The following is a 10565-nucleotide window of genomic DNA, read 5'->3' as shown; positions in this document are numbered from 1 at the left end:
CTAATGGGAGGGGCAGAGCTTAATTCTCAGGAGGCTCTAGACTGATGAGGGAGACATAGCCCAGATCTCAAGAGGTCCTAGAGTGATGGAGGAGGCACAGCCCAGCTCTTAGAGAGCCCTAGACTGATGAAGGAGGCATAGCCCAGCTCTCAGCGTACCAAGACTGATGGAAAAGGCACAGCCCAGCTCCTGGGGAACCCTAGACTGATGGGGGAGGCATAACCCAGCTCTCAAGGGATAGACTGATGGGGGAGGCATAGCCCTGCTTTCAGGGGAGCCTAGACTGATGGAAGAAGCATAGCTCAGCTCTCAAGGGACCCTAGACTGATGAAGGAGGCATAGCCCAGCTCTTGGGGAGTCTGAGACTGATGGGGAGGCCCAGCCCAGCCCTTAAGGAGCCCTAGACTGATGGAGGAGGCATAGCCAGAAATCAGGAGGCTCTAGACTGATGGGGGAGGCACAGCCCAGCTCTCAAGGGACCCTAGACTGATGAAGGAGGCATAGCCCAGCTCCTGGGGAACCCTAGACTGATGGGGGAGGCACAACCCAGCTCTCAAGGGACCCTAGACTGATGGGGAAGGCATCGCCCTGCTTTCAGGGGAGGCTAGACTGATGGAGGAAGCGTAGCTCGGCTCTCAGGAGGCCCTAGACTAGTGAGAGAGGCACAGCCCAGTTCTCAGGGGACCCTAGACTGATGGGGGAGGCACAGCCCAGGTCTTAGCAGGCCCTACACTGATGGAGGAAGCACAGCCTAGCTCTGTGGGAACCTTAGTCTCACGAGGGAGGTATAGCCCTGTTCTTGGGGAGCCCTAGCTTAATAGGGTCAGACACAACCTCGGCCTCAGGCAGCTCCAGACTATGAGGAGACACAGTCCTGCCCTCAGGGGTTCTCTAACAGCGGGGAGGCTCGGCCCAGCCATGGGTGCTGCCCCTGGCAGACAGGGTCTCCCACCCCTGGAGCCCAGGGTCTGAGGAAGGAAGGAGATGTGGCCAGTGTGTATAGCGTGCCCCCTGCCCCTCATGGCCCCGTCCGGCTCTGAGCACCCGGCGCTGCTCTTTTAGCCTCAGCCTGAAGCCCTCGGAGGCCCCTGAACTGGATGAGGACGAGGGTTTCAGCGACTGGTCCCAGAAGCCAGAGCCACAGCGGCAGCCCTGGGAGGCCGGGGGGGCCTCCAACAGCGGGGAGCCCCCTCGGAGCGAGAGTCCGGAGGGGCAGCAGGAGGAGAACAGGCAAGTGGGGGTCAGAGGCCGGAGGCAGGGTTACCAGGCAGGGGCGCTCTCCAAGCCCCCAGCCTGTGCCTGAGCAAAGGCCACCGGCCCCGCAAAATGCACCCCCCCCCGGGCTGGGAGCAGGGGGGGGGGAGGAAGAAACCTAGGCGGGGGGGGGGGGGGCCGGGGGGCCGCGGGCCGAGGGGCTGCGGGGAGGGGTGGGGAGGAAATCTCATTCCTGGGCTCCCCAGGGCCCCTGGGCCCCATCCAGACCAGCTGCGGCCCGGCCAGGGTGTTGCCACATCAGCACACATCTGCAGCCCACTTACGTAATGGAGGCTCTGCGCCCCTGCCGCCCGCCCGCCCCTTCCTCCCTCGGGGCTGGCTGATCTCCATTCCCACGGAGGGGAGCAGGTATTTCCAGATGTGTGGGCCTGTGAGTTGGCCTGGAGGGACAAGCTTTCCAGATGTGCAGACGTGTTTGCTGGGCTGAGCAGGGCAGGAGGGGGTGGGGGCCCAGGGATGGGGGGCTGCTCCGGGAGCTTCACCCCCACCCCAGTTCTGGGGTCTGAGGCACCCTGCAGGCGTGCTCAAGGGCCCCCCCACCGTGGGCAGGGTCCAAGCTCTACCCAGGAGCTTCGAGCTTGGGGGACACCACCTCCCGGCCCTTTGAGGCCCCTCTAGTCTCCATCTCTAGCTAGGACCGTCTCCGTCTCCAGTCTTCCAACCACCCTACCAGTAGGCTCCTGCACCCCAGGAGCCAGCTGCCTGGCTGGGGCCCTGGTCCTGGCCACCCCCTGGTCACCGGTGCCCCTGCAAGCCTCATTTTCCCCATCTGCCTTTGAGACTCAGTGCACCTTCCGAGGTGGGTCTGGGGTCTGCAAGGATGGCCTGTCCCCTCGTGTCGGGCGGCCGCAGCCCTGCCGGCTGCCTCCTCTTTCCCGCCGGCCCCAGGCCACAGCTGTTCCCAACAGCAGGGGGCACTTTGGCTCTTCTGTTGAACCCTCCTGCTCTGCTCACAAGCAAGCCTCCTCCCCACCCCACACCTGCCTGGCCCCGGGACCCGCTGGAGCTGAATGGGCCCTCTGTGTGCCCGGCCGGCTCGCACTGACCCACCTTGGGCGGTGGGCCTGGGTCTGGGCTGGCACCAACACCAAGGGGCGTGAAATCATGGAAAATGCGAGAATTTCTTGCTGGTTCAGTCCTGCTCAAATGCAGAGCCCCGCTGGCTGCCGGAAGGCATGGCCAGTGCAGGCAGCGCCTCTTCTCAAGGGTGCAGTCCTAGCTGTGACCTCGGCCTTTGCCTTGTCCCTTAGCTGATCGTCCCCCAAACCACCCACAGATCCTGCCCTGCTCCTATGCGAAACCCTTCTTCCTCCGGCCCACCTGCCTCCTTCATGGAGCAGGGCAGGAGCAGGCGGGGGGGGGCGGGGGTGGCGCTAAGCCAGCAGGGTGGACACAGACGAGCATGGCCCGGGGGGCTGGGGCCCATCCAGAGAGTCTGGAAACCGGGTCCGGCCTCCGAGTGTGAGGCGAGAGGGGGCTGAGGCAGCGGGCCCTGTCCACAAAGGCACCCCAGGGCTGGAGGGCTGCCTCCAAGGTCCTTGGGCCCACTTCCCCCGATGAGGCTGGGGTCTCAAGATTCCTTGGCACTCAACTGGTCAGACTGCCCCCACCTTTCGGACGGAGAAGCTGAGGTTTGGAAACCCAGAGGGACTCAAACCCAGCAGCTGAACGACCTTCACCAGGATTGCATCCCTCCCCTGCCCCCCAGGCCCCATCAGCATGCCTACGGGAGCCAGGGTGGTGATGAGCAGAGTCCAGCCAGAGTCAGCCTGGAGGAGTTGCATCTGAGCCCCAGCTCAGAGCTCCAGGACGGGCCGGGAACAGAGGAGACAGAGCCCAAGAGCCCAGAGGGGACCGTCCAGGGCAGCCTGGGGCCGGCAGAAGCCGAAGAGGCAGACGAGCAGGTGATGGTGGCTCCCTTTGGGGTCCGGGTGCACCCTGCCCCTTGGGCTGGGTCTGTGTCTGCTGACCGTCTGCTCAGCAGGCTGCCCTAGAGGGAGACGCCCCCCCCCCCACACCCCAGACTCTGTGGCACCCGCATTCCCAGAGGGAGGAGGGTCTTCGTGACCCTGGGATCAAGCGACTCTCCTCCGGACTCACCAGACCCCACTGCAGAGAATTCGAGAAACAGAGCATGTCAGGGCTGGAAAGGGCCTGAGGCCCAGGGAGGGGAAGATGTTTGCTCCAACAAGTCCCGAATGGGGCAGGAGGGGTGCGAGGGGTGCTCATCGTATAAACTCTGATGTTCTATTCCTAGCACCAGACACACCAGCAGCCCAGGACGCCCAGCCCCCTGGTCTTGGAGGGTGCTACCGAACAGGGCTCACCTCCCCTGAGCCCCAGCACCAAAGTAGGTCGAGCCCCAGAGCCTGCTGCCTTTTCCTCTTTCCCAGAATCACAGCACCAACCCCACGACAGCCCCAGAGAGGAAGCCACACGGCAGTGCCAGGAACACGAGTACACCCTGCTCTTTTTCTGCCATCCCCCCAGCCTGGCACTCAGCACATCCCTGAGAAATGAATCAGCGGATGGCTCGATTGGTGGATGGGAGCCACTGGGGCGATGGGGGGGATGGGGGGGGCTCTGGCTGGAGACTCACATCTCTGCTTGCCTTCCGCAGCTCATCGACAGAACCGAGTCCCTGAACCGCTCCATCAGGAAGAGGTGAACCTGCTGCTTTCCAGACTAGGACTTGGGGTTCCCCCAGACGGTGTCGAAGAGAGGGGCCTGGGGGCTAGAGATGCAGAGCCCCGAGGGAGCTCTGGTAGGGGTCGGGGTGGGTGTGGAAGCCCAGTGAGGGAGCATGGGGCGTGACCCTTCTCCTACCCTCCAGTAACAGTGTGAAGAAGTCCCAACCAGCCTTGCCCATCTCCAAGATTGATGAGCGACTGGAGCAGTACACACAGGCCATTGAGGTATGCTTAGGCCTCCCTTCTTCTGCTGGGTCCCTCCTCTATTCACATACCCATTGTCTCATCCCAACCACACCCCTCCATCCAACCAATACCCTTCTATGCAACCAAGATCACTCCATCCAACCAAGGCCACTCCATCCAACCAATACCCTTCCATCCAACCAAGACCACTCCATCCAAACAATATCTCTCCATGCAACAAAGACCACTCCATCCAACCAACTCCCCTCCATCCAACCAATACCTTTCTATCTAACCGATGCTCCTTCATCCAACCAATGTCTTTCCACACAAACAACACTCCTCCATTCAGCGAACACCCCTCCATCCAACCACCACTCGTCCAGACCTACACCTCTCTATCCTACCAATGCCCCTCTCTCCAACAACCCCCCCCCCATTCAATCCATGCTCCTCCAGCCCTTTGTTCTGAGCAGCATGATAGCACCACATCTGTCTCTTACCCCACCATATCACCTGTGCTCCTCAGATCAAGAAGGTGTTTCACAAGTACACCCAATGGAGGCACGTGCATTTTTTTTTTTTTCCAGAGTGCCCTGCCCTAGCCCCTTACTGGGAAAGCACTCCTCTGGAAATACAAAGATGTAGAAGAAGTCATGTATTGGAGACCCTCACCCTGGCTTCTCTGACATGTCCCATGTGGCTGTCCACTAAAGTGGTCCTGGGTTTTTCCTCCTCTGCAGACTGCTGGCCGGACCCCCAAGCTAACCCGCCAGCCCTCCATTGAGCTGCCCAGCATGGCTGTGGCGAGCACCAAGAGCCGGTGGGAGACGGGAGAAGTGCAGGCTCAGGCCACTGCCAAGACCCCCTCTTGCAAGGTAACACCCATCCCAGGGTGAGGTGGGGTCCCCTTGGTAAGGCAAGTATGAGGCTGTCTAGGCTGCAGTGTGGGTAGACAGAGCATTGGGATGTTTGGGGGGTGCTCACCGGGCTGGCCCCCAGAGTGGAAGGCCATGTGGGGGAACTGGTGGCCCAGTGCATGTAGGTGGTGCCACTTTCCCTTTCTTACTTCCTCCCCTGGGCTCTCGTACAAGGAAGTGGGTGGGCAGGCCTGGGACCCAGCCGGGCAAGGCTGGACAGGAGAGAAAGGACCACGGCTTTGAGTTCCCTGGTCGAGGGTCTGCACCTGTGACATGTCCTTCCTCTGAACACAGGATATCGTAGCTGGAGACATGAGCAAGAAAAGCCTCTGGGAGCAAAAAGGAGGCTCCAAGACGTCATCGACAATTAAGGTAGGGTCTAAATGGGGCTGATGTAGGGAGGGCGGGTCTAGCAGTTGAAAGCAAAGAGGGGCTATCCTCAGTGCATCTGGGAGGGCTTCCCAGAGGCAGCACCATCTCTGTTCTGCCGCTCTCAGCTTTGCTCTTGGTCACCTCTCCCAGCAGAGCACTCCGTCTGGAAAGAGGTACAAGTTTGTGGCCACCGGACATGGGAAGTATGAGAAGGTGCTTGTGGACGAGGGCTCGGTGCCCTAGGCTGCCCTTCTCGGTGAGTTCGGGGCGGCAGCCCGAGCGTGAGGTGTCGTGTGTGTGGAATGTGTCCTTCTGGGAATGTGGGGCCACGGACAAGGCCTGCTTTGTTACAGCTGCAAGGGCGGCCTGTGGGGACTGAATGCCTGGCCTTGGAGCTGGTCGGAACCCACACTTGGCTCGCTCTCCTACACCAGCCGGGGGCCCCTCCGGGGTCCACCACCCTGCCCATCACCTGGTGAAGAAACATGGCCCACTGCCGTGGTTAGACACACTTTATTAGTGGCCTGGGTCCCAGGATCCGTTTACAGCACCCATTATGCCCTGCGTGATGCAGCTGGCCGCCTACTGGCTGTCTCTTCCCCCCCCTGAGTCCTGCACCCAGGCACCTCTGTGTCCCTCTGCCATCACTGCTCTGACCCCATCAGAGCCCTGGCCCCTGTCTCGAGTCAGTGGGGACTGCAGACATGGGGGCCCCGAAGCCGCATGAGGCCTGGGGTCCCCTCTGCTGCCTCCCCTGCCCCGGGACCAAGAACACCTGTCCTTACCCAGCCATCGAAGCTGGGCCCCGCCCCCATCTCCCGCCAGCGAGCCCCCCTCACACCTTGCCCCCCAGGCGGGGGAATCAGAGGCGGGCAACAAAAGGAGCTGAGCCTGGGATCTGGCCTCCCCCCACCCCCCACACGTGTCAGGAACGACAGTCAAACCGCTGATGCAGCCTCTGGTGCCCACGCACAACTGAGTCGCCCTGGCCAGCCCCGCTCTGCACAGCAAACCTAAATCTGTCCCCCATCTTTCCCGGAGGGGCGGGGGGACCACAGAACCCAACCCCAGCATCCTCCCTGCCCTGCCGGCCCGCGGCCCCTCAGGAGCCCAGGCACCCCCCTGCACCTCCTTGCCCCGAGTCCCGAGCCATGGGCCCTGCTGTGCGGGGCCGACTCATCTACCCGCTGCCTCATCACTGAGCCGTGTTCCTTCCTTCTTGCGCGTGATTTTACCCCGTTAGCCCCCATATATATTCTAACCCAGTGCAGACCCCTTCTCTGCCCCAGTCCATGCCGTGGAGACCGGCCTCCTCCCCGACCCCACCTGCCCCTGCCGCACCCCGCCACAGTCCTTCCTGCTGCAGCCTGTCCGTCCCGCACCTCCCGGCTGCCCGGTGTCCGTCCGGCCCTGGCGCCCTCTGCAGTGGCCGTGGCTCCCCAGCTGGACCCCCTGTCCCTCTTCTGGCCACACCACGGTCCTGGGCCCCGGTGCCGCCCTGACCGGTCACTGGAGCCTCCAGCCAGCTGCCGTCCGGTTGAAGTTCTTGGGCTTGGGGTTTAGGTCCACGACGCAGTGGACTGTAGGAGGCGGCCGGGCGGCTGCCTCCTGCAGCTTCCGGGCGTTGAATCGCGGCCTGCACAGGAAGGGCAGGCGGCCCAGGCCGGCCAGGGTACAAGCCCCATCCCTGGGCCCAGCCGGGCTGCCTTGGGACTTGGCCACTGACATGCGATACAGCACCGCGTCCCACATCCTGGAGGCCCGGGAGGCTGGGGGCCGGGACGCTGGGAGGGCGGGGGCTGTCACCTCTTGCCCCCCGCCCTCTGGGCTCTGCTCTGGCCCCGGGCACGGGGATGTTTCCTCCTCCTCCATCAGCTGTTTCTTGAGGCGCGTCCAGCCGCTCAGCCGGGGCCTCGGTGCAACTTTGGGGACAGGGTATGGGTGGGGGCCTGAGGGCGGGGCCGGGGACGAGGCCCCCCGGGGACTGGAGACCGCCTCGGCCTCAGCGGCAGGGCCAGCCACAGGGGGCTTCTCCACGGGCTCAGCTGAGGCCGGCCTGTGAGGCGAGGGTCCCGGTGAGCGGTAGGTGGGGACTATGGGCACCACAAGCCGAGTGCCACCCTCTCTGGGCACCAAGGCCTCAGGGCCAGGGCACGGAGGAGGGGGGGCCTCAGGGCAAGGACCGGCAGTCTGGGCCTCGGTGGGCAGAGGGCGGACGTGGGCCGCGGGGGCCGGGGGCTGGGCCCCAGGAGGGTACGGGACCGTGTCCTTGTCCTGCCCACCAGGCCCCCCATCTGGGGCCGTCTGGCAGGGCTCCGGGGTCCTGGCCTGTGGGGACGGCACGAGCCGGATGTGTACCTGGCTGACGTGGGTGGCCCCTGCCGTGGGGGCCGAGACCTGCGTGAAGCCGCTGGGGGACCGGGTGGGGTGCTGGGCCGGTGTCGTGAGCCGGAGCCCCGTGGCCTTGAAGTGGGCAGCCAGGCTCCTGTGCTGAGTGAAGCTGAAGGGGGCTGTGGACTTCTGCAGAGGCGATGCCACGTGCTGGATGACGGAGGGGTGGGGGGAGCGGGGCAGGGCGGGCACGGAGCGCGGGCCCTCCGCGGGGCGCGGGGCCGTTGGCTCCTGGTCGTGGCTGGCCTCACTCACGGGGGACAGGGAAGTGCGGAAAGCCCCCAGTGGCACGGGGGCCCCGCCCCCGGTCATCTTCTTCCGGGCAGCCTTCCTCAGAAGTTTCTGCAGACGAAGGTTGTCCTTGCCTGGCTTGGGCAGCAGGGGCGGCGGGGGTCCCGAGGGCCCCGGGGGGCACAGGCCGGCCACGATGAGCATCGTTGCACCCTGGGGTGGAGAGGGACAGCCGTCACAGGCCAGCCGTCCTCTCTGCCGGTGCCCCCCCCCCCACCACCCCGAGGTGAGATAGGAGCTCCTGAGGCCCAGAGGGGTCACGGCCCGACCCTGACCATCAGAATCTCTGCTTCCCGAGCGCCCGGCACCTGCCAGGTGTGTCCCTAGCAAGTCTGTCTGCGTCCGCAGCTCTGTGGGGCGGCTCTGCCTCCAGCCGCTTCGGAGAGGAGCCCACGGAGGCCCGAGTGACTCGGTGGGTGACGGCCGAGGGCGCCGCCCGGGGGCACAGCCTAGACCGTGAGACCCGTGGACGGGCTCCAAGGGGGAGGCACGTGCTGGGCCGGCCGCCCGCCAGGGCAGGAAGAGCGCCCGCCCGCAGACGCGTGAGGGGCGCCACACCGTCGCCAGTCTGACCACAGGCTCGTCCACTGTGAGCCAGCGGTGAGGGTGGCGGCCAGAGGCTCAGGAAAGCTGAGGCTGCATCATCAGAGGTCGATTGGCCGGGAGGTGGGAGCAATTTTCGCTGAGCTACGCTAAATGGGATATTCCCGCAGACATCCTGGCTGGGGTGGTCCTGGCCAAGCCGCCCGCCCTGGTTTCTGGGCGCCACGTGCTCGCAAGGACGTTGACAAATGGCGTCTGGGCCAAGCCGGAGGCCGGCCGGTTTGTGGGAGGAAGGAGGCCCGGAGCTGCCGGCCTGTGGGGGCCGGCTCTGTCAGGCGGGAGCGGGTCTGCCTGGGGAGGGGCCTCAGGGGTCTGCCCGGGGTTCCCGCTCGGCTGTGCCTGCTTCAGGGGGCCCAGGACCCCAGGGACCGCGGGAGCTCGGGGGCAGCCAGGCTAGCGGGAGAGCAGGCGACGGGCACAGCTCCCTTCACCTTGAATCCCAAGTAGGCCCGCGGCCCCGGGGGGGCCCCGGTGTCAGGAAGCCAGCTTCCAAGGTGGAAGCGGACGTGGGGTTCCGGTGGCTGGAGCAGGGCGGCTGCTCCCGGGGGAGGGGGTGCCGTAGGCAGGGCCAGCGTGGCCACCAGAGACGGGCTGGAGACGCGGAGGGCAGGGGGTAGCCCCCTCCCCGGACCGAAGCCTGACACCCCCACCCCTGCCGGTGTTTCAGCTTTCCTGAGACTGCAGACAGCTCGGGCAGCACCCTCCGCCCTCGCAGGGGCGAGTCCAGCCAGACGCCCACCCCGGCCCTGCCATGGGAGCTGCTGCTGTTGCCTGCCTGGCCTGCCCGCGCCCGGCCAACACCCACCACCATCGCCGTCTCTCTACTTCTCGACCCCCCGACCGCTCTCCCTTCCCGCTCTCTGACCCCCACTCTACCTCGCACAGCAGGGGCAGGAAAGGGACTCTCACTGGTGATTGACCAAAGGGGCCGCCCCCCCCCCCCCCGAGACCAAGAGTCCCCGAGGAAGGCCCAGCCTGGGCAGAGAGAGGACACATGCTGGGGGACCTCCAGGTCGAGAGACACCAGCGCCTGCACCGCATTCTCAGGCCCTGCCCCCTCCCTGCTCCCGGCTTGCAGCCTTGTCCTCCGTGTGCAATAAAGCTCCTTGTGTGTTCCAAGTGCTGGCTCTGTGTCCATAACTGGGGGGAGCGACAAAGAAGAGGGCCAGCCCGGTGGGAAGTCCTCCCCAGCCCCTAGACAGTGGTAGGATCCTGAATCAGACACTCTGTCCTGTCCCATGGCCTTCTGCAGTATTAGACTCCGAGATCTGACATGTGTGGTGGCTTAAGTTGGGGCGCATATGATGGGGGGGTTCAGTCTTCCTCTTCCAGAACATCTATGACGCTTCCCTCCTTGACTGGCCAGATTAAATTTTACTGCACCTGAAACAGTGTGCATTTCTGATCTGTACCCCTAGACTGTGAACTCCCTGAAAACAAGACCCACCTTGGGGTCATCCCCCATTCCAGCACCTGGGAGGTGCTCAGTGAAGATTTGGTGGGTGGACAGATGTGGTCCATGTGGATGGACGGATGGATGGATGGATGGACGGACGGATGGATGGATGGATGAGTGGATGGATGGACGAATGGATGGGTGGAGGGATGGATGGATGGATGAGTGGAGGGATGGATGGATGGATGAGTGGATGGATGGACAAATGGATGGATGGATGGATAGATGGATGGATGAGTGCATGGATGGATGGATGGATGGATGAGTGGATGATGGATGGATGGATGGATGGATGGATGGATGGATGAGTGGATGGATGGATGGATGGATGAGTGAATGGATGGTTGGATGGGTGGATGGATGGTGGACAGACGGGTGGTT

At 64.1% G+C, this 10565-nt stretch overlaps 2 protein-coding genes across 7 annotated transcripts in view; one reads left to right on the top strand and one right to left on the bottom strand.

The window, feature by feature from the left end:
- LSP1 (lymphocyte specific protein 1) overlaps positions 1-9847 on the top strand; it is a 37945-nt gene extending 28098 nt beyond the window's left edge. For 2 of the 4 annotated variants that reach the window (XM_040465744.1, XM_040465747.1), the window contains exons 3-11: positions 1063-1230; positions 2984-3179; positions 3533-3625; positions 3896-3939; positions 4109-4190; positions 4895-5029; positions 5366-5443; positions 5594-5699; positions 9396-9847. In XM_040465744.1, coding sequence (XP_040321678.1) covers positions 1063-1230; positions 2984-3179; positions 3533-3625; positions 3896-3939; positions 4109-4190; positions 4895-5029; positions 5366-5443; positions 5594-5686 — 889 coding nt within the window. In that variant the 3' untranslated portion in view covers positions 5687-5699; positions 9396-9847. The remainder of the gene's footprint in view (positions 1-1062; positions 1231-2983; positions 3180-3532; positions 3626-3895; positions 3940-4108; positions 4191-4894; positions 5030-5365; positions 5444-5593; positions 5700-9395) is intronic. The other 2 variants (XM_040465746.1, XM_040465745.1) reach the window with 2 other exon arrangements.
- Positions 5941-10565, bottom strand: part of PRR33 (proline rich 33) — a 7725-nt gene continuing 3100 nt past the window's right edge. For all 3 annotated transcript variants that reach the window (XM_040465743.1, XM_040465741.1, XM_040465740.1), the window contains exon 2: positions 5941-8278. In XM_040465743.1, the coding sequence (XP_040321677.1) occupies positions 6950-8269 (1320 nt within the window). In that variant the 5' untranslated portion in view covers positions 8270-8278 and the 3' untranslated portion in view covers positions 5941-6949. The remainder of the gene's footprint in view (positions 8279-10565) is intronic.

The sequence above is a fragment of the Herpailurus yagouaroundi genome, unplaced genomic scaffold (assembly GCF_014898765.1).
Source record: "Herpailurus yagouaroundi ecotype Mexico unplaced genomic scaffold, PumYag 569, whole genome shotgun sequence".
Classification (NCBI taxonomy): Eukaryota; Metazoa; Chordata; class Mammalia; order Carnivora; family Felidae; genus Herpailurus; species Herpailurus yagouaroundi.
Note: the sequence above shows the minus strand (reverse complement) of the source record. Positions and strands in the feature narration are given on the sequence as shown.